Source organism: Brassica napus, chromosome C4 (genome assembly GCF_020379485.1).
Source record: "Brassica napus cultivar Da-Ae chromosome C4, Da-Ae, whole genome shotgun sequence".
NCBI lineage: Eukaryota > Viridiplantae > Streptophyta > Magnoliopsida > Brassicales > Brassicaceae > Brassica > Brassica napus.
This window is the reverse complement of record NC_063447.1, coordinates 62633163-62658193: the sequence shown is the minus strand read 5'-3', so window position 1 is coordinate 62658193 and position 25031 is coordinate 62633163. Positions and strand designations below refer to the sequence as shown.

At 29.5% G+C, this 25031-nt stretch overlaps 2 protein-coding genes across 2 annotated transcripts; both read left to right on the top strand.

Moving 5' to 3' along the window:
* The first annotated feature begins 945 nt into the window (after nucleotides 1-945).
* On the top strand, nucleotides 946-1437 carry LOC106354069. Its single transcript, XM_013793918.1, has one exon. It carries the CDS (start codon nucleotides 946-948, stop codon nucleotides 1435-1437), a length of 492 nt encoding a protein of 163 aa, XP_013649372.1.
* A 5120-nt stretch (nucleotides 1438-6557) lies between these two features.
* LOC125585724 (boron transporter 1-like) lies at nucleotides 6558-9998 on the top strand. Its single transcript, XM_048755336.1, has 10 exons — nucleotides 6558-7137; nucleotides 7203-7395; nucleotides 7479-7617; nucleotides 7692-7857; nucleotides 7944-8284; nucleotides 8360-8455; nucleotides 8524-8655; nucleotides 8741-9060; nucleotides 9138-9405; nucleotides 9482-9998. The coding sequence occupies exons 1-10, from the start codon at nucleotides 6951-6953 to the stop codon at nucleotides 9743-9745; spliced, it is 2106 nt and encodes a 701-aa protein (XP_048611293.1). The 5' UTR covers nucleotides 6558-6950; the 3' UTR covers nucleotides 9746-9998.
* The last annotated feature ends 15033 nt before the right edge of the window (nucleotides 9999-25031 follow it).

The window sequence follows — 25031 nt, the reverse complement described above, 5'->3', positions numbered from 1 at the left end:
CAAAGGTGCACTAGTAGCTTAATGATAGTATAAGTGGATTATTATTTTGTATTTTGTGTGTTTTTTTTACATAGCTAGAGTGTTATACTTATCAAATTAGAAAATTAAAAGCTAATTTTGGATACTGAAAAAGATTATGGATCGAAGGTTTATAACTCTCGTGGTCTTAAAAAAAAAGTATGAGTTCAGTTTAACATTTCTCGGGTTAATTTTGGTTTTTGTTTTCCTACTGATTAGACGTTAAAAAGAGACAGTAAACTAAACACACCTAAAGGCAAAGCTAAGAGGAAATTACATCTTATGTTTAAACTAAACCATACAAATTTTTCATAATAATGTGAATTGTTGTTGAAGCGAAGAGTGTCACAGAGAAAAAAAAATGAGAAATGATGTAGGGAAAGGGCCTACCTACCAGTTTGAGAGATGTTCAATTTTTTTCATTTTCTTTTTGGTTAATATGGGAATACTCGTATATGTACAGAGGAATTGAACTGGAAGTTCGGCATTTTATGTACCCATCATGTGTTTTGGCTTTATACACAGTTGTTTTTTTTTTGTCTTTTCTCACTTCAATTATTTTGCTTAATAGATTTGTTTTAATGTTTTCCCAATAGTATAGTATGTTTTAATGTTTTTTTTTGTTTTTCCCCCACCATTAAAGGAACAAATACAAAATTGTTAGGAGTTGTTTATATAATATCTTAGGACTGGGATCCAGGTATTGCGACGACCGAAAGACTCCTCTACAGACATCTGGGCACTGATAGGAGCTGTCTTAGATGCGGTGACCCTGAAGAAACCATTAACCATCTTCTTTTTGAATGCTCCCCCGCCTTCCAGATGTGGGTTTTATCGGACTATCCGTCCATTCCGGGTTACTTCCCGAGTACATTTGTTTATCAAAGCATGAACTTCTTATTTTGGAAGAAGAAAAATGTGACCTATATGAAACCACTTATTGAGACCTTCCCATGGATCCTATGGTACATTTGGAAGGCACGTAACGATAAATTGTTCAATGGAAGAGAGGTATCACCCATTGACACCCTTCAGCTAGCTTCCGTCGAAGCCGAGTGCTGGAAGAAAGTGAACTTACCCGAGGACGAAGAGGAAGAGGAGGCACGATCTGCTCCTTCAGTTACCTTGACTTCAGTTACCTTGACTCTCCCTATGTTCCCCCAACGCCCGACCTGTCAAATCGATGCGTCATGGATCGATAATGGCACGGTTAGTGGACTAGGGTGGTTCTACAAGGACCCAATGGGAATCGAAAGATTTGGATTACAAGGATGCCGGAAAAGCCTATCAGCCCTTCATGCAGAAATGGAAGGACTCATATGGGCGATGTCTTGTTTACGCGAGTTACATTGCACCGCGGTTCAAATGGAGACGGATCGCTCCGACCTGGTGGACATGATTGCAAACCCTACCGACTAGCCGGTGCCTCCAAGCTCTTTTCTTTCCGACTTCTTAGAGACGGTTTCTCGGAGCTCAGCATCACCCGCATACCCAGAACTATGAATTTGTGTGCAGATTCTCTCGCTAAGGAGGTGAGATGTAGCGGTACTCTTTTTTCCTATATAGATCAGACACAGCCGCACAGAGCGTCTCTTCGGAACGACTCAGACCCGACTACCACTTGATCTTAGAAGATGGCGTCGTAAAAAAAAAAAAATTATGTCTTATGTTCGTTCATCACATAAGTGCATATGTATGTAGCCACATATATAAAATATAGTTTTTGCTCTAAAATATTTATATTATCTGTGTACACATGTAACATATCCATCAAACAACTCCACACCTCTGCAAATACGCTTTTTATAACTACAAAATACACTTTTTCTGGGACCAATCACTAATTATCCGTACAATATCAAATGTTTTTAAATTACCAGTAAAGCATATATATAAAATAGCGGAGATTGATGGATAAGCGTGGGCCATGCATTTCTCACGTACAAGAAATAGTTATTTATTTAATTAATCGGCATTAAATAAAATCCGCATGGTTAATAGTCATTCCGTTTCACTTTATTTGTCGTTTTAGACTTATACACAAAGATTAAGAAACATTTAGTTTTGTACATTTTTAAAATAAAAACATCATTACCCATACATCTAACCATATTTCAACCAATAAAACAATAAATAGAAGAATCTTATTAATAAATGTTGCATTAAAATCATAAAACAACACTTACTTTTAAACGAAATTTTTTTTCTAGAACAATATTTAAATTGAAACGGAGGGAGTAGGAAGCACTGTTGTGATGCAAAAAAAATCATCATCTGCTAATTAATTGGCATTTACTAATTTAATTACTCTTAAGTCTCTTATGGGTCATGTTTAAAGGAGTCAAATTAAATAATGCGTGCGAAACCGCAGCCAAACATATGAAAGACAACTCTTAAACGTATCTGAATAAAAATCCTAACAAATATTTATATATTGATATAATTTAGTGAAAAGTAAAAATTGCTGACAAAAAGTTCGTTAAATTAAATTAATATAAAATCAATCGGGATGGGATAGTTAGGTCAAGTTTGATTCTTAGTTCTTTGGATGCTTCTGTGTGTTTGGATGACTTCTTACTATTGCCAGTTGCCACATCAGTACATGATTATAAGACCATGATTAACCAAATTTTTAATTGAGTTTCTTAACTTCGGATAAGAGACGGTTTTTAGTTTTTTTTTAAGATTTTAACTAAGAAAAGTTAAAAACCGTCTCTTAAATAAGAGATATAAGAACCGTCTTTTAGCCGAAAAATATAAAACAAAAATAAAAAAAATGTCAAATCACGAGTTAAGAACCCCGGCTAAAAGAGTTAATCATGTCTTAAATACATACGTATAATATCTAGTATCTACAACTAATATTTTATTACATATAATTAAGTGTCATTTTCTCTTGTTTAGAAAATATCCTTATTTTTGCATTAAGTCCTATATATAACTCATAAACTTTAAGTTTTGTGTCAAAATATATTTCAATCTTTTTGGCCGAAAATATATGACGCATCATAACTCTAGGTATGTTTTCAAACAAAATACACCTTTGTTAACCCAAAAAACCTCGGGAAAACATGATTATAATGCGAAAGCTAATAACACGTACTATCTAATAAAACGAGAATTACAAGATAAGGTATATATATTGAATGTAACAAAACAATAGACAACATAAGTTCAAAAAAAGAAAACAATAGACGACAGATAAGAGTAAGTAGGATAATTTTTAAGTTATAAGAACATCTCCAATGTAAAATTCTATATTTTCTTCCAAAATGTTTTGGAGTAAAAATGAAAATGGAGTAAAATTACTTCAATCCTGCTCCATTTCCCACTCTATAATAGAGTGATGAACAAAAAAAAATAGATTACTCCATTTATTGAGTAAATTTCATTATGGAGTAAGATATAAAGTTGGGTTGGAGCATTCCTTACTCCATATTTATTTTTACTTTATTTTTTAAAAAAAAAATGGAGCATGGATGAAGATACCCCTAGAAAAATGGATAATTTTTACAGATTGAGACAGCCAAAATAATTCCAAACCGTTACATGTCAATCTCACTCACCTTCATTTTAAACATTTTGTTGTGTTTTTTTATATTGTAAGTTGTAACATATTCCGAGTTCCAAAATACCATTCCCGGTTTTCACGTACTTTAGTACTCCACGTATTGGAAAATTATATCCATGTCTTAATATTAATGTCCAATATTTTAGCATTTTTTATATATTTTCGGTGATTCTCATTTAATTACGGAGTGGATTTTATAAATTGAAAACTCTCAAATCATTTACATAATATAAGTTCATCAAAATTAACTTATCCCAGTCTTATTAAAGAAGGGATCAGACTGAAATTATTATCTTTTGAACTCTTTTCATAACTTAAGTTTGAATTACGTTATCTATCCAAACATAAACAGATAAGCTTTGTGATGATGCACAAAAAAGTAAGTTAAGTTATTCTTCCTTTTTTTTTGTATTTTTGGTTCTTTTTTTGTTTATAGATATATAGATATTTGAAACTAGAGAAAATCATCAAGATAGCACACAAAATTATAATAAAATAACCTACAAAAAAACTTCTAAAAATAACATTAATTAAAATATAAAATGACTGAATTATTTTAACCCTAAACTAGATTTTCATCCGCGCTTCGAAAGCGCGGGTTGTTTTGGATTATATATTTTTTGAAATAAAATAGTATATTCGAATTATTATATATTATTATGTTAAAAGTTTTATTATATTGAAGAATATTTTTTTTTAAATTATAGAATTTATGAATTAATTTATTTGAGATTTTGTATGTACACACTTTTATGTAATTCTCTCTTATGCTTGAGCATTTTACTCATACCCGAAAAATGAACCGAAACCGACTAAAAAAATACATATTTGGATTTGCTCCGGGTCCAGAGCAAAGTAACTATTGGATATTTTTTGGACCCGCACTTGTTTGTCGAGTCCATGTCTTACCCAAGACCCGATCGTGTATCCAAAAATACCCAAAATATTTTGTGTATATTAGTTATATTTGAGAATTACAATTGAATAATTTTAGTTATCAGGTTTGTGTTTTCGGTTATAGTTTCGGGTTTAAGTACAATTTCAAAATTTAAAATATAATATTAGGTATTTTTTGGTTTCTCGGATCAGATTTCAGGTAAAACTTTGGATCTTTTTGGATATTTGAATATTTTGGGTATTTTTTTGAGTATTCGGGTATGTCTTTGTGTTGTGTGTTTTTCAGCTTTTCAAATATTTTTGGGATTTTAGATATTTCAAGTCTTTTTCAGGTATTAGATATCCGAACGATCCGGACCCGTTATGTATCTAAAAAGTACATGTGTTTCATGGGTATTTGAATTATGGATTTGTAGCGGAAAATAACCAACCCGAACCTAAAATTTTCAAAATTAGGTCTAAATACATAAATTATTATATGAATATGTCTGAATATAATTTTGGTTTTGGTGATGTATTGGCCATCGATTAAGATTATAATATAGACATTATGATTTACGTGAATTAATAGTGTATTAGGTTAAGATCCGTGCCTTGCGCGGAATCAACATTATATATATAAATTATTTTATGTATTAAATATTTTTATATATTATGAAATAATTAATATATAATAAATAATTAAAGTTCAGTAACTATTAAATATATAATTAAATTGGTGCGAACATATAAATTAATTTTATTAATCCAAATTTTTTTTATATATGATAGAATATGTAATTAAATTTAAATGATACTAACATAGATAATATATTTTAGTATTTTTTTAATATTAATGTCTATTAAATGATGATTTCTACTCATATAGTTTTTTTGATCATTTATATCTTTTATAGAAAAAATTTAAATTACTGATAAAAAAATTTTCATTGTGGGATTAATAGTTTTAGTAATTTATAATTAAAAAAAAAAAGTTATCAATGACCGTTCAAAACTTTTATCAAAAAAATTGTTCAAAGTAAATTTTGAAACTAAAATATTGTATTTTATATGGTTTATAGTTTAATTTAAAATGATATATATATATTAATCTTAATAATTAATTAAATTAGACTTTTTTACTTATATAATTTTTTAATCATTTGTATTTTGTCATAACAAAATTTTTAAACCATGGATCATAAAATTTGAATGTGAGACTCTTAACAGTTTCAGTAATTTATAGCCGTTTGTAAAAATTCAAAATATAACATATACATAAAAATCTAAATTTTTATTATATGGTTATTGTGGTTGTTTAATTTATTTAATAGTTTAAAATTAAACAAATATGATAGAAGATATACTATTTTTTTATCAAATCTTTATTATTCAAAATCATTAATTGCCATATATATTTTAGCCACATTAGGCAATTCCGTAAATTTTATTTAAGAAAATAATAAACTACATTAATGATGAATTTATTGTTAGTTTAATAAAAAACTTATTATATAATTAGATTGACCAACATATTTCTCTAATGATTCTAAGAATCATCTTAGTGATGATATGTGGCTACAAAAAGAAGTTGTAATGCTTCTCAAATAATATATAGGAGATTATATGTTAACCATATGACTTAGTAAAATAAAAGTAATACTAAATAAGAATGATATTCTAAGGATATAATCGTAGATTTTTATAGATAATATTATAAGGATATTAATGATACTCTAGATCAGAATCTTACATATAGGAGCTAATACTATTAGGAGATATTTAGAAAGATGATTTAGTTGGTCTAGGTAAATTAATGAAATGGTGCAATAACCTTGTCTAAGTAGATTTTTTAAAACTCATTCTATTTTAATAGTATAGATCTTTATTCTAATCACACATTGTAAATACTAAACTTTACTCCTAAATCCAAACTGAAATATAAAATATATTATATATATTATTTTATAATTTTTTAATAAAAAGTGATATGCTGATATTTTAAAATATTTCTGTTGAAATTATGAAATTTTATTTTATTTTATTTTAGTTTGAGTAGCTTATATAAATGGAGATTCCTTCGTCTTCTTCTTCTTCTTCTTCATTGCCAGTTGCCAGGAGACATAACAACAACACAAAACATACATTGAAACTTTCATGTAATTCAACAACTCTCCACTTTCTTCTCATCCAAATCAAAAACACCTCTCTTTCTTCTCGATAACATGTAAACTCGTTCCATGTATCCTCTCCCAGTTTCTTCATCCAGATTCAATCTTCTTCTAACAAACCTCCTCCTTGTTGTGCTCTCCTGCATTTTTATCTCCTGCTCTTCTCTAACCTTGAACTGAGAGATGTTCTTCGAAATGGGTTTCTCCGGTTCGAAATAGCTCAATAAGCTTTCCCCCCTTAAACCGGGTTTGAGCTCAAAATCTTTCAGAACTCCAAGTGTTTGACGAATTGACTGAACGAAACAGAGCAAACCATGGAAGAGACCTTTGTGCCGTTTGAAGGAATCAAGAATGATCTCAAAGGCAGACTCATGTGCTATAAGCAAGACTGGACCGGCGGATTCAAAGCTGGCTTTAGGATTCTGGCTCCCACCACTTACATATTCTTCGCCTCTGCGATCCCTGTCATCTCCTTCGGTGAACAGCTCGAAAGAAACACTGGTAAAGTAAAAGTAAAGTCTCCACCTTTAATCAATCCCCACTATCAAAGATTTGAAATTTTGCAGATGGAGTTCTGACGGCTGTTCAGACCTTAGCATCCACCGCCATTTGCGGCATCATTCACTCTGTTATCGGAGGTCAGCCACTGCTTATACTCGGTGTTGCAGAGCCGACTGTTATTATGTATACATTCATGTTTAACTTCGCAAAGGCTAGGTCTGAACTTGGACGAGACCTCTTCTTGGCTTGGTCTGGATGGTAAGAGTCCTCTTTGTTGAGTTTTTGCTTTAAAAGAGTAATCATGTGTGTTGACACAACTCTGTTTGAATGTGTGTGTGTAGGGTCTGTGTTTGGACTGCTTTGATGCTGTTTGTGATGGCTATATGTGGAGCTTGTTCCATCATCAATAGGTTCACCCGTGTTGCTGGGGAGTTGTTTGGACTGCTTATCGCTATGCTCTTCATGCAACAAGCCATCAAAGTATGAACCTTTTTCACCAACATTCCATTTCTTTTGTTTATCATCTCTAACGCATGATTGATTGATTGATCCAGGGGCTAGTGGATGAGTTTCACATTCCGGAACGTGAAAATGAGAAGCTGAAGGAGTTCTTACCTTCATGGAGGTTTGCTAATGGGATGTTCGCTCTGGTTCTCTCCTTTGGCCTTCTTCTTACTGGACTTCGAAGCAGAAAAGCCAGATCATGGCGCTACGGTACTGGTAAGTCAAAAATAGAGCATTCTCTATAATTTAATGAGCTAAAGATTCTTCTTACAAAATCAGTTTTGCTTCTCTTGCTTGAGCAGGGTGGCTCAGAAGCTTAGTAGCAGACTATGGTGTACCACTAATGGTTCTAGTGTGGACCGGTGTCTCCTACATTCCGTCAGGAGATGTTCCTAAAGGCATCCCCCGCCGGCTTTTTAGCCCAAACCCTTGGTCCCCTGGCGCTTATGGTAATTGGACCGTTGTACAGGAGATGCTTGATGTTCCAGTGGTCTACATAATTGGAGCTTTCATACCAGCATCAATGATTGCTGTGCTTTACTACTTTGATCATAGCGTTGCTTCTCAGCTTGCTCAGCAGAAAGAATTCAACTTGAGAAAGCCCTCTTCTTACCACTACGACTTGCTTCTTCTTGGGTTCCTGGTAAGAAGAATAAGGGTTTTACATGTCTGAAAACATTTCTATTGAGGGCTTATTGGTCATAATAATCATTTGCAGACCTTAATGTGTGGTCTACTTGGAGTCCCTCCATCAAACGGTGTCATTCCTCAATCTCCTATGCATACCAAAAGCTTAGCAACTCTTAAGTACCAGGTAACATCACTCAATCACCACAGCCTTATCTTGTAGGAGTTTCCTGAGTTCTCTCTCTCTCTATGCAGTTGCTTCGGAACAGACTGGTTGCCACAGCAAGAAGAAGCATAAAAAAGAATGCGAGTTTGGGACAACTCTACAACAACATGCAAGAAGCCTATCATCACATGCAGACACCATTAGTATATCAGCAACCTCAAGTAATAATATCTCCCATTCTATTTTTTCTTTCCAATAATAGAACAGAGAATTACTAAGAACAGTTTCTTTTCTTTCTACTTGCAGGGTTTAAAAGAACTGAAAGAATCAACAATCCAAGCAACTACATTCACGGGAAACCTCAACGCTCCAGTTGATGAAACTCTATTCGATATAGAGAAAGAGATTGATGATCTGTTACCAGTAGAAGTCAAAGAGCAGCGTGTAAGCAACTTCCTCCAATCCACAATGGTAGGAGGATGCGTTGCAGCTATGCCCATCCTTAAAATGATCCCAACCTCAGTCCTTTGGGGCTACTTCGCCTTCATGGCTATTGAAAGCTTACCTGGAAACCAATTCTGGGAAAGAATCTTACTTCTCTTCACCGCCCCAAGTCGCCGCTTCAAGTATAAACTAAACCTCCTATCTATCTTTTTCATCATTACTTCAAGAAGCCTAATGACTCATTTTGTGTGTGTTGCAGGGTTCTTGAAGACTACCATGCAACGTTCGTTGAAACAGTTCCTTTCAAGGCCATTGCAATGTTCACTGTTTTCCAAACGGTTTATCTGTTAATCTGCTTTGGCCTCACATGGATCCCAATCGCAGGAGTCATGTTCCCTTTGATGATCATGTTCTTAATCCCCGTAAGACAGTACATACTCCCTAGGTTCTTCAAAGGAGCTCATCTTCAGGATCTGGACGCAGCAGAGTATGAAGAAGCTCCAGCTTTACCCTTTAATCTCGCAGCGGTAACTTGAAAGCATAACTCATCTGTTTTTTTACTTTAGCTTCTTTTTTTTTTCATACTTAAAACTTTCTGAGCAGGAAACGGAGATTGGATCGACAACTTCGTATCCAGGAGACTCAGAGATTCTTGATGAGGTTATTACACGAAGCAGAGGAGAGTTTAGACACACGAGTAGTCCTAAGGTGACGAGTTCGAGTTCAACTCCGCTCAATAATAGGAGTTTGTCTAGTCCACGAGTGGGTGAAATAAGGTTGAGTCAGATGAGTCCTCGTGTCGTTGGAAACAGTCCCAAGCCTGCGAGTTGTGGGAGGAGTCCCTTGAACCAGTCCTCGTTCAACTGAGAAGAGGTTATATATATTCAGGAAGCTCAATAAAACAAAACCCCAATGAGGATGAATGTATAATTACTTAATTAATTTGATCTTTAGTTCCAAAATGAAAAATTAAAAGCTTCTTGAATCTGTCTTTAGTTTATGTGTTGTGTGTTTTATGCCCCTACTCAGTATCTCGAGTCTCTGTAAAATCTTACTGATTGCATAATATATGTAAAAAGAGTTGAATGTTAACGGTAAGAAATCTTTGAATGATAGTCTATTTTATTCTTGTTACCCTGTCAACTTTTATATTCGCTATGGCTACATACATAAATATACATGTTAACCAGAAAATTAGTTGTATGAACACAATCTATTTGGGTCTTGTTTTTACAGATATCGATACTATTAAAAGGGAAAGAGTTTTAATAAATCTACCTATGAAAGTCATTTTGGACCCTTTCTTTTTTTCATTTTTTTGGTCTTACCTTCTATATTATAACAATATGTGACAAGATGTGTCCGCTTTTTTACTTAAACTACCAGACTGGTTACATTATTATAATTCTAAACCGTTTAATGGATTAGTAAACCATCGTACCAAAACAAAATAAATTATAAGAGCCACACACTATTTTTAAACCGTGACATATTATAGTTATGAAACTAACAGTAGACCTTTGTACCAAAACTAACTTCGATTATATGACCCACCAGCTATTTCTAAACCTGTAACATATTATACTTATTAAATTACACTTCAAACATGATTTGTATTAAAGACCTAAGACACTATAGGTTATACGATGATACCACATTATTCATCACATCTTTATCCTGCCATCGTGCAACTTTTGTTTGTTAAAATGAAAAACCTTCTTGGATGTTTCACACTATCTTTACATGTCTTCTCTTCCCGAGAATATCAATCATGTCTGTATAAAAAAACTTAAAAACACAATAGCTTATAAATACCACAATATTCATCAGATAGTATTTACATAATATATACAATTAACTTCAAATACATCACCATCGTACAATATTTTGTTACCAACGTTGCTAATCACATTTTTAAAGATTAACTTCAATTTACAGTTTTAAACGATAAGCTTTGTTGCTAATCACATATTTAAAATCAATATTATTAAAAGGGAAGGAGTTTTAATAAATCTACCTATGAAAGTCATTTTGGACCCTTTCTTTTTTTCATTTTTTGGTCTTACCTTCTATATTATAACAATATGTGACAAGATGTGTCCGCTTTTTTACTCAAACTACCAGACTGGTTACATTATTATAATTCTAAACCGTTTAATGGATTAGTAAACCATCGTACCAAAACAAAGTAAATTATAAGAGCCACACACTATTTTTAAACCGTGACATATTATAGTTATGAAACTAACAGTAGACCTTTGTACCAAAACTAACTTCGATTATATGACCCACCAGCTATTTCTAAACCTGTAACATATTATTCTTATTAAATTACACTTCAAACATGATTTGTATTAAAGACCTAAGACACTATAGGTTATACGATGATACCACATTATTCATCACATCTTTATCCTGCCATCGTGCAACTTTTGTTTGTTAAAATGAAAAACCTTCTTGGATGTTTCACACTGTCTTTACATGTCTTCTCTTCCCGAGTGAAAAATGGTATATATGTCAACACATTATTCAATATTACTTATTAAAATATCAATCATGTCTGTATAAAAAAACTTAAAAACACAATAGCTTATACATACCACAATATTCATCAGATAGTATTTACATAATATATACAATTAACTTCAAATACATCACCATCGTACAATATTTTGTTACCAACGTTGCTAATCACATTTTTAAAGATTAACTTCAATTTACAGTTTTAAACGATAAGCTTTGTTGCTAATCACATATTTAAAATTTAAAATTTAAGTTAACAAACTATGTAAGCCTAAAGAAGATATTGTGAATATGTTAAGTGGATATATTTTTAGATTTTTTTGTTAATAAATATTACTATTATCTAACCCAAAAACACTTAAAATTCTGATGACTTCCTCTGCAAGTTTATTTAGTACGGCCAATTACATAATTTACCTTAATTCTATCAACCAAAATATCTAATCGTTCCTACTTATATTTTTTACCAAGATTTTCGATAACCTACATTGATTACAATATATTCTATCATAACTTATCTTAACCTACATCGACTATAAAACTCTCCTATTATAAATACAAACTACCTCGGAACCCACTGTTTTGAAAACCGACTGGACACTGAACCGGACGACTTACCGGGTCATTGGGTCACTAGATCGACCGCGGATTTAATAAATGAATTAATTTTATTATATAATAATATATTAAATATGAAAATAAAAATATACAAACTAAAGTCAATATTTTATAAATGTTTTTAAAACATCAAATAATAGTTTGGATATGTATATTTTATGTTTAAAAACATTTAAAAAATAATTAACTAAGTTTTCATATTTTTTATTTTCATTTGACATACAAAATATCAAAAAAATAGTTTAGAATATTTAAAATTATGTAACAAGTTAAGAGTTATGACATCTAAAAAAAATGAAAACATTAAATTCATAAATATTTATGTCGAATGTGAATAATAAATTAAAATTCAATCCAAAATAGACCAAAAGTAAAACATCATTGTAATAAATTGCTAATAACAAAGAATGTATAATCAAGCTTGCCATGTTCTTCTTCTTCAAATTTTTAATCAGAAATTTAGAATCTAGAAAATAAAAAATAAAAATTAAACATTAGAATGTATAAGTTATCTATTGGTTGAACCAGTGGTTTAACCGGTACCGGGTTTCGGATTTTAGTGGGTTTTTACGGGTTTTGTGGGTTTTTAAATTTTGAGTTTTTCACAAAACTCTAACCGCATTTATATTGGGTCACCAACTTTACATGTTCAACTGCGGGTCCGGATCGGTTTTCAAAACACTGTCAGAAGCCTGTATCCATCAACTCTATCGAAACCAAACACACTACAAAAAAAACCAGCAAAGAAACGAAACAAAAAACGTGATTCACATACAAAAAACAATTCTTATGCAAGCCAAATATATATTGATATATCAAAATATCTACAAAAAAAATCAAATTTATATTCTTTTCATTGCATTAATAATGGTTTTTTGATTTTAATGTATTTTTACCATATTTGTTTTATTATATCCTAACTTGACTCTATACGAATAACTGGATCTATCGGTTCGACCACAAGTCTGAATCGGATATGAAAACTCAGTGAAAACATTGTATCAGACTGAAAATAATAATAGAACAACTTTTAAATATTATAGATATCTAATAAATAGATATAAATTCATTTAATATTGGCGTAACGATTAACAAAAAAATATCCGCGCTTCTTAAGCGCGGGTCAAAATCTAGTAAGTTATTAATATGCTCACAAAACCTATGATTTTCACTAACATATAATAAAGGTCAAAGAGGTTTGGAACTTTTGTAATCTCTGATTTTTCTAGAAAATAGCAATTTTATAGTGGTTAGTCCATCAATTTAGGGAGTATTATGAAGTTTTACTAAATTAATTGACAAAAAAATAAAACGATGATGAAATAGAGTTTAATATACATTAATACAAATGTAGAATGTGTTTAGAAATTTTAAAACAACACTAAAGATTATAGGTTTCAGTATATAGAACATTTACCGAAAAATTCAATATTTTCGTAGGGGTTAACACATAGATTTTGAGAAAAATATGAAAATATTGTTTTAATGCATATTTGCATCCTGCACTAACATATGATGAAAGTCAAAGAGGTTTGAAACTTTTGTTGTCTTCGTTTTTCTAGAGAATAACGATTTTATAGTGGTTAATCCACCAATTTAGGGAGTATTATGAAGTTTTACTAAATTAATTGACAAAAAATTAAAACGATGCCCATGTATCATGTAAGAGAGCTTAATATACATTAATACAAATGTATAATGTTTTTATAAATTTTAAAACAACACTAAAGATCACAGGCTTCAGTAAATAGAACATTTACCGAAAAACTCAATATTTTCATGGGGGGGGGGTTAACACATAAACTTTGAGAAAAATTCAAAAATATGAAAATACTGTTTTAATGCATATTTTCATCATGCACTAACATATGATGAAGGTCAAAGAGGTTTGGAACCTTTGTTGTCTCCGTTTTTCTAGAGAATAACGATTTTATAGTGGTTAAACCACCAGTTTAGGGAGTATTATGAAGTTGTACTAAATTAATTGACAAAAAATTAAAACGATACCCATGTATCATGAAAGAGAGCTTAATATACATTAATACAAATGTAGAATATGTTTATTAATTTTAAAACAACACTAAATAACACATAAACTTTGAGAAAAATTCAAAAATATGAAAATATTGTTTTAATGCATATTTTCATCATGCACTAACATATGATGAAGGTCAAAGAGGTTTGGAACCTTTGTTGTCTCCGTTTTTCTAGAGAATAACGATTTTATAGTGGTTAAACCACCAATTTAGGGAGTATTATGAAGTTGTACTAAATTAATTGACAAAAAATTAAAACGATACCCATGTATCATGAAAGAGAGCTTAATATACATTAATAGAAATGTAGAATATGTTTATTAATTTTAAAACAACACTAAATATCACAGGCTTCAGTATATAGAACATTTACTGAAAAACTCTATATTTTCGTAGGGGTTAACACATAGATTTTGAGAAAAATTTAAAAATATGAAAATATTATTTTAATGCATAGTTGCATCCTGCACTAATATATGATGAAGGTCAAAGAGGTATGAAACCTTTGTTGTCTTTGTTTTTCTAGAGAATAGTGATTTATAGTGGTTAGTCCACCAATTTAGGGAGTATTATGAAGTTTTACTAAATTAATTGACAAAAAATTAAAACGATACTCATGTATCATGAAAGAGAGCTTAATATACATTAATAGAAATGTAGAATATGTTTATTAATTTTAAAACAACACTAAATATCACAGGCTTCAGTATATAGAACATTTACTGAAAAACTCAATATTTTCGTAGGGGTTAACACATAGATTTTGAGGAAAATTTAAAAATATGAAAATATTATTTAATGCATAGTTGCATCCTGCACTAATATATGATGAAGGTCAAAGAGGTATGAAACCTTTGTTGTCTTTGTTTTTCTAGAGAATGGTGATTTTATAGTGGTTAGTCCACCAATTTAGAGAGTATTATGAAGTTTTACTAAATTAATTGACAAAAATCTAAAACGATATCCATGTACCATGAAATAAAATTAAATATACATTAATACAAATGTAGAATGTGTTTCAAAATTTTAAAACAACACTAAAGATCATAGGTTTCAGTATATAGAGCATTTACCGAAAACTCAATATTTTCATAGGGGTTAACACATAGATATTGAGAAAAATTAAAAAATATGACAATACTGTTTTAATGGATAGTTTCATCATGCACTAACATATGATGAAGGTTAAAGAGGTATGAAATCTTTTTTGTCTCTGTTTTCTAGAAAATAACGATTTTATAATAGTTAATCCACTAATTTATGGAGTATTTTGAAGTTTTACTAAATTAATTGACTTAAAATTAAAATGATGCCCATGCACCATGAAAGAGAGTTTAATATACATTAATACAAATGTAGAATGTGTTTAGAAATTTTAAAACAACATGAAAGATCATCGGCTTCAGTATATAGAACATTTACCGAAAAATTCAATATTTTCGTACGGGTTAACACATAGATTTTGAGAAAAATTCAAAAATATAAATTCTATTTTAATGCATAGTTGCATTCTTCACTAGCATATGATGAAGGTCAAAGAGGTTTGGAACCTTTGTTGTCTCCGTTTTTCTAGAGAACAACGATTTTATAGTGGTTAGTCCACAAATTTAGATAGTATTATATTAGTAAATTAATTGACAAAAAAGTAAAACGATGCCCAAGTAGCATGAAAGAAAGTTTAATATATATTAATACAAATGTAGAATGTGTTTAGAAATTTTAATACAATAATAAAGATCATAGGCTTCAGTGTTTAGAACATTTACCGAAAAACTCAATATTTTCGTAGGGGACACATAGATTTTAAGAAAAATTCAAAAATATGAAAATATTGTTTTAATGCATATTTGCATCCTGCACTAACATATGATGAAGGTAAAAGAGGTTTGGAACCTTTGTTGTCTTCGATTTTTTTAGAGAATAGCGATTTTATTGTGGTTAATCCACCAATTTAGGAAGTATTATGAAGTTTTACTAAATTAATTGACAAAAACTTAAAACGATACCCATGTATCATGAAATAGAGCTTAATATACATTAATAGAAATGAAGAATGTGTTTATAAATTTTAAAACAACACTAAATATCACAGGCTTCAGTATATAGAACATTTACTGAAAAACTCAATATTTTTGTAGGGGTTAACACATAGATTTTGAGAAAAATTCAAAAATATGACAATGTTATTTTAATGCATAGTTGCATCCTGCACTAACATATGATGAAGGTCAAAGAGGTTTGAAAACTTTGTTGTCTCCGTTTCTCTAGAGAATAGCGATTTAATAGTGGTTAGTCCACCAATTTAGGGAGTATTATGAAGTTTTAATAAATTAATTGACAAAAAATTAAAACGATATCCATGTACCATGAAAGAGAGTTTAATATACATTAATACAAATGTAGAATGTGTTTAGAAATTTTAAAACAACACTAAAGATTATAGGCTTCAGTATATAGAGCATTTACCAAAAAACTCAATCTTTTCGTAAGGGTTAACACATAGAATTTGAAAAAAATTGAATAATATGAAAATACTATTTTAATACATAGTTGCACTCTGCACTAACATATGATGAAAGTCAAAGAGTTTTGGAACTTTTGTTGTGTCCGTTTCTCTAGAAAATTGCAATTTTATATTGGTTAGTCCACCAATTTAGAGAGTATTACGAAGTTTTACTAAATTAATTGAAAAATAATTAAAACGATATCCATGTATCATGAAAAAGAGTTTAATATACATTAATAAAAATGTAGAATGTGGAATGTGTTTAGATATAACGATCGTTACTATCTTCTCTTCTCTTTCATTTTTCACATCTCAGGTGTACATTACTTTTACATCTCTGATAATAGGGTTGTATATGATTTTCTTAAGTTGTTAAATACTCTGAAAGATCAGGGTTTGTCTCACTTGTTAAAGATGTTAATTATCTATCTAATCGTAGGTGGAGTTGTCGTCGTCACCCCCATCGAGTCGAGTTGGCCTTTCCAAAAATCAATTCAATTTATCCATATTGTATTTCGGCCCCTGTAAGAGGATGTCCATAGTGTATGTATATAGCTATTCGATTTGTATTAATGTATATTAAACTCTTTTCTATGGTACATGAGTATCGTTTAAATTTTTTATCAATTAATTTAGTAAAACTTTACAATACTCCCTAAATTGGTTGACTAACAAATATAAAATCGTTATTCTCTAGAAAAACGGAGACAACAAAGGTTCCAAACCTTTTTGAACTTCATCATATGTTAGTGAATGATGCAACTATGCATTAAAATAGAATATTTTTTTTTTAATTTTTCTCAAAATCTATGGGTTAACACCCCTATGAAAATATTGAATTTTTCGGTAAATACTCTATATACTGAAGCATATGATCTTTAGTGTTGTTTTAAAATTTTTAAACACATTCTACATTTGTATTAAAGTATATTAAACTCTCTTTCATTGTACACGGGAATCGTTTATTTTTTTTATCAATTAATTTAGTAAAATTTCATAATACTCCCTAAATTGGTTGACTAACCACTATAAAATCGCTATTCTATAGAAAAACGGAGACAACAAAGGTTCCAAACTTCTTTGACCTTCATCATATGTTCGCGAAGGATGCAACTATGCATTAAAATATAATTTTCATTTTTTTGAATTTTTCTCAAAATCTAAGGGTTAACCCGTACGAAATATTGAATTTTTCGGTAGATGCTCTATATACTGAAGCCTATGATCTTTAGTGTTGTTTTAAAATTTCTAAACACATTCTATATTTGTATTAATGTATATTAAACTCTCTTTCATAGTACATGTGCATCATTTTATTTTCTATCAATTAATTTAGTAAAACTTCATAATATTCCCAAAATTGGTTGACTAACCACTATAAAATCGTTATTCTCTAGAAAACGGAGACAACAAATGTTCCAAACCTCTTTGTCCTTTTTCATATGTTAGTGAAGGATGCAACTATGCATTAAAATAGAATTTTCATTCTTTTGATTTTTTTCTTAAAATCTATGGGTTAACCCCTCTACGAAATATTTAATTTTCGGTAAATGCTCAATATACTGAAGCCTATGATCTTTACTGTTGTTTTAATATTTCTAAACACATTCTATATTTTTATTAATGTATATTAAATTCTCTTTCATGCTACATGGACATCGTTTAAATTTTTTGTCAATTGATTTAGTAAAACTTCATAATACTCCCTAAATTGGTTGACTAACCAATATTTAAATTGCTATTCTCTTAAGAAAACGGAGACAACAAAGGTTCCAACCGTCTTTGACCTTCATCATATGTTACTAAAGGATGCAACTATGCATTAAAATAGAATTTTTATTTTTTTGAATTTTTTCTTAAATTTTAAATGCTCTATATATTTATGCCTATGATCTTTAGTGTTGTTTTAAAATTTCTAAACACATTCTACATTTGTATTAATGTATATTAAACTATATTTCATGGTACATGGGTGTCATTTAAAGTTTTTGTCAATTAATTTAGTAAAACTTTACTCTCTAAATTGGTTGACTAACCACTATAAAATCGATATTCTCTAGAAAAACGGAGACAACAAAGGTTCCAAATCTCTTTGACCTTCATCATATGTTAGAGAAGGATGCAACTATGCATTAAAATAGAATTTTCATTTTTTTAAATTTTTCTCAAAATCTATGGGTTAACACCCCCTACGAAAATATTTAATTTTTGGTAAATACTCTATATACTGAAGCCTATGATATTTACTGTTCTTTTAATATTTCTAAACACATTATATATTTGTATTAATGTATATTAAACTCTATTTCATGGTACATGGGCATCGTTTAAATTTTTTGTCAATTAATTTAGTAAAAAATCATAATACTCCCTAAATTGGTCGACTAACCACTCAAAAATCGCTATTCTCTAGAAAAACGGAGAAAACAAAGGTTCCAAAATTCTTTGACCTTCATCATAAGTTAGTGATGGATGCAACTATGCATTAAAATAGAGTTTTCATTTTTCTGAATTTTTCTCAAAATCTATGAGTAAATGCTCTATATACTGAAGCATATGATATTTAGTGTTGTTTTAAAATTTTTAAACACATTCTACATCTTTATTAACGTATATTAAACTCTCTTTCATTGTACATGGGAATCGTTTAATTTTTTTGTCAATTAATTTAGTAAAACTTCATAATACTCTCTAAATTGGTTGACTAACCACTATAAAATCGCTATTCTCTAGAAAAACGGAGACAACAAAGGTTCCAAACCTCTTTGACCTTCATCAGATGTTAGTGAAAGATGCAAATATGCATTAAAATAGAATTTTCATTTTTTTAAAATTTTTCTCAAAATCTATGGGTTAACCCCTACGAAATATTTAATTTATCGGTAAATGCTCTATATAGTTAAGCCTATGATCTTTACAGTTGTTTTAATATTTCTAAACACATTCTATATTTTTATTAATGTATATTAAACTCTCTTTCATGGTACATTGGCATCGTTTAATTTTTTTGTCAATTAATTTAGTAAAACTTCATAATAATCCTTAAATTGGTTGACTAAAGACTACAAAATCGCTATTCTCAAGAAAAACAGAGACAACAAAGGTTTCAAACCTCTTTGAAATTCATCATTTTTTAGTGAAGGATGCAACTATGCATTAAAATAGAATTTTCATTTTTTTGATTTTTTCTCAAAATCTATGGGTTAACAACCCCTACGAAATATTTAATTTTTCGGTAAATACTCTATATACTGAAGCCTATGATCTTTACTGTTGTTTTAATATTTCTAAACACATTCTATATTTGTATTAACGTATATTAAACTCTTATTCATGGTACATGGGCATCGTTTAAATTTTTTGTCAATTAATTTAGTAAAACTTCATAATACTCCCTAAATTGGTTTACTAACCACAATGAAATCGCTATTCTCTGGAAAAACGGAGACAACAAAGATTCCAAACCTATTTGAAATTCATCATATGTTAGTTAAGGACGCAACTATGCATTAAAATAGAATTTTCAATTTTTTGAATTTTCTCAAAATCTATGGGTTAAACCCTAAGAAAATATTGAATTTTTCGGTAAATGCTCTATATACTGATGCCTATGATCATTACTGTTGTTTGAAAATTTCTAAACATATTCTACATTTGTATTAATGTATATTAAACTCTCTTTCATGGTACATGGGCATCGTTTAAATTTTTTTGTCAATTAATTTAGTAAAACTTCATAATATTCCCAAAATTGGTTAACTAACCACTATAAAATCACTATTTTCTATAAAAACGGAGACAACGAAGGTTCCAAACCTCTTTGACCTTCATCAAAGGTTAGTGAAGGATGCAACTATGCACTAAAATAGAATTTTCATTTTTTTGAAATTTTCTCAAAATCTATGTGTTAACCCTACGAAAATATTGAATTTTTTGGTAAATGCACTATATATTGAAGCCTATGATCTTTAGTGTTGTTTTAAAATTTCTAAACGCATTCTACATTTGTATTAATATATATTAAACTCTATTTCATGGTACATGGGCATCATTTAAATTGTTTGTCAATTAATTTAGTAAAACTTCATAATACTCCCTAAATTAGGTTGCTAACAACTATAAAATCGCTATTCTCTGGAAAAACGGAGACAACAAAGGTTCCAAACCTCTTTGAAATTCATCATATGTTAGTTAAGGACGCGATTATGCATTAAAATCGAATTTTCATTTTTTTAAATTTTTCTCAAAATCTATGGGTTAAACCCTACAAAAATATTGAATTTTTCGGTAAATGCTCTATATACTGATTCCTATGATCTTTAGTGTTGTTTTAAAATTTCTAAACACATTCTACATTTGTATTAATGTATATTAAACTATATTTCATGGATGTCCTTTAAAGTTTTTGTCAATTAATTGAGCAAAACTTCATAATATTCTTTAAATTGGTTGACTAACCACTATAAAATCGATATTCTCTAGAGAAACGGAGACAACAAAGGTTTCAAACCTCTTTGACCTTCATCATATGTAAGTGAATGATACAACTATGCATTGAAATAGAATTTTCATTTTTTTGAAATTTTCTCAAAATCTATGGGTTAACCCCAACTAAAATATTTAATTTTTCGGTAATGCTGTATATACTAAAGCCTATGGTCTTTACTGTTGTTTTAATATTTCTAAACACATTCTATATTCGTATTAAAGTTTATTAACCTCTACTTCATGGAATAGGGGTATCATTTAATTTTTTATCAACTAATTTAGTAAGACTTCATAATACTCTCTAAATTGGTTAACTAACAAATATAAAATCCCTATTACCTAAAAAACGGAGACAATAAAGGTTCTAAACCTCTTTGACCTTCATCATATGTTATTGAAGGATACAACTATGCATTAAAATAGAGTTTTCATTTTTTTGAAATTTTCTCAAAATCTTTGGGTTAACACCTACGAAAATATTTAATTTTTCGGTAAATGCTCTATATACTAAAGCCTATGATCTTTACTGTTGTTTTAAAATTTCTAAACACATTCTACATTTGTATTAATGTATATTAAACTCTCTTTCATGGTACAAGGGTATCGTTTAAATGTTTTGTCAATTAATTTGGTAAAACTTTATAATACTCACTCAATTGGTTGATTAACCAATATAAAATCACTATTTTCTAGAAAAATGGAGACCCCAAATGTTGCAAACCTCTTTGACCTTCATCATATGTTAGTGAAGGATGCAACTATGTATTAAAATACAATATTCAGTTTTTTGAAAATTTCTCAAAATCTATGGGTTAACCCTACGAAAATATTGAATTTGTCGGTAAATTTTCTATATACTTATGTCTACGATCTTTAGTGTTGTTTTAAAATTTCTAAACACATTCTACATTTGTATTAATGTATATTAAATTCTATTTCATGGTACATGGGCGTCGTTTAAATTTTTTGTCAATTAATTTAGTAAAACTACGTAGTACTCCCTAAATTTGTTGACTAACCATTATAAAATCGTTATTTTCTAGAAAAACGGAGACACCAAAGATTCAAAACCTCTTTGATCTTCATCATATGTTAGTGAAGGATGACTCTATGAATTAAAATAGAATTTTCATTTTTTTTTAATTTTTCTCAAAATCTATGTGTTAACCCTACGAAAATATTGAAATTTTTGGTAAATGCACTATATATTGAAGCCTATGATCTTTAGTGTTGTTTTAAAATTTCTAAACGCATTCTACATTTGTATTAATATATATTAAATTCCCTTTCATGGTACATGGGCATCGTTTAAATTGTTTGTCAATTAATTTAGTAAAACTTCATAATACTCCATAAATTAGGTTACTAACCACTATAAAATCGCTATTCTCTAGAAAAACGGAGACAACAAAGGTTCCAAACCTCTTTGACCTTCATCATATGTTAGTGAAAGATGAAACTACGCTTTAAAATATAATTTTCATTTATTTGAATTTTTCTCAAAATCTATGGGTTTACCACTACAAAAATATTGAATTTTTCTGTAAATGCTCTATATATTGATGCCTATGATTTTTAGTGTTGTTTTAAAATTTCTAAACACATTCTACTTTTGTATTAATGTATATTAAACTCTATTTCATGGTACATGGGTGTCGTTTAAATTTTTTGTTAATTAATTTAGTAAAACTTCATAATACTCTTTAAATTGGTTGACTAACCACTATAAAATCGCTATTCTATAGAAAAACGGAGACAACAAAGGTTCAAAACCTCTCTGACCTTCATCATATGTTTGCGAAGGATGCAACTATGCATTAAAATATAATTTTATTTTTTTGAATTTTTCTCAAAATCTAAGGGTTAACCCGTACGAAATATTGAATTTTTCGGTAGATGCTCTATATACTGAAGCCTATGATCTTTAGTGTTGTTTTAAAATTTCTAAACACATTATATATTTGTATTAATGTATATTAAACTCTCTTTCATAGTACATGAGCATCGTTTTATTTTCAATCAATTAATTTAATAAAACTTCATAATACTCCCAAAATTGGTTGACTAACCACTATAAACATTATTCTCTAGAAAACGGAGACAACGAAGGTTCCAAACCTCATTAACCTTTTTCATATGTTAGTGAAGGATGCAACTATGCATTAAAATAGAATTTTCATTTTTTTGAATTTTTTCTCAAAAAGCTATGGGTTAACCCCTCTACGAAATATCTAATTTTCGGTAAATGCTCTATATACTGAAGCCTATGATCTTTACTGTTGTTTTAATATTTCTAAACACATTCTATATTTTTATTAATGTATATTAAACTCTCTTTCATGGTACATGCACATCGTTTAAATTTTTTGTCAATTGATTTAGTAAAACTTCATAATACTCCCTAAATTGGTTGACTAACCAATATTTAAATTGCTATTCTCTTAAAAAACGGAGACAACAAAGGTTCCAACCGTCTTTGACCTTCATCATATGTTAGTGAAGGATGCAACTATGCATTAAAATAGAATTTTCATTTTTTTGAATTTTTTTCTCAAAATCTATGGGTAAACACCCCTACGAAATATTTAATTTTCGGTAAATGCTCTATATATTGAGGCCTATGATCTTTACTGTTGTTTTAAAATTTCCAAACACATTCTACACTTGTATTAATGTATATTAAGCTCTATTTCATTGTATATGGGTATCGTTTAATTTTTTTGTCAATTAAATTAGTAAAATTTCATAATACTCCCTAAATTGGTTGACTAACCAATATAAAATCGCTATTATCCAAAAAAACGGAGACAACAATGGTTCCAAACCTCTTTGACCTTCATCATATGTTATTGAAGGATGCAACTATGCATTAAAATAGAATTTTCATTTTTTTTGAATTTTTCTCAAAATCTATGGGTACATACGAAAATATTGAATTTTCGGTAAATGCTCTATATACTGAAGCCAATGATCTTTAGTATTGTTTTAAAATTTCTAAACACATTCTACATTTGTATTAATGTATATTAAACTCAATTTCTTGGTACATGGGCATCGTTTAATTTTTTTTTTAAATTAATTTAGTAAAACTTCATAATACTTCCTCAATTGGTTGACAAACAAATATAAAATCGCTATTCTCTAGAAAAACGGAGACCCCAAAGATTGCAAACCTCTTTGACATTCATCATATGTTAGTGAATGATGCAACTATGCATGAAAAAAGAATTTTCATTTTTTTGAATTTTTCTCAAAACCTATGGGTTATAACCCCAATAAAAATATTTAATTTTCCGGTAAATGGTCTATATAGTGAAGCCTATGATCATTACTGTTGTTTGAAAATTTCTAAACATATTCTACATTTTTATTAATGTATATTAAACTCTCTTTCATGGTACATGGGCATCGTTTAAATTTTTGTCAATTAATTTAGTAAAACTTCGTAATATTCCCTAAATTGGTTGACTAACCACTATAAAATCGCTATTTTCTAGAAAAACGGAGACAACGAAGGTTCCAAACCTCTTTGACCTTCATCATAAGTTAGTGAAGGATGAAACTATGCATTAAAATAGAATTTTCATTTTTTTGAATTTTTCTCAAAATCTATGTGTTAACCCTTACGAAAATATTGATTTTTTCGGTAAATGCTCTATATATTTATGCCTATGATTTTTAGTGTTGTTTTAAAATTTATAAACACATTCTACATTTGTATTAATTTATATTAAACTCTTTTTCATGGTACATGGGTGTCGTTTAAAGTTTTTGTCAATTAATTTAGCAAAACTTCATAATACTCTCTAAATTGGTTTACTAACCACTATAAAATCAACATTCTCTAGAAAAACAGAGACAACAAAGGTTCCAAACCTCTTTGACCTTCATCATATGTTAGAGAAGGATGCAACTATGCGTTAAAATAGAATTTTCATTTTTTTTAAATTTTTTTCAAAATCTATGGGTTAACCCCCACGAA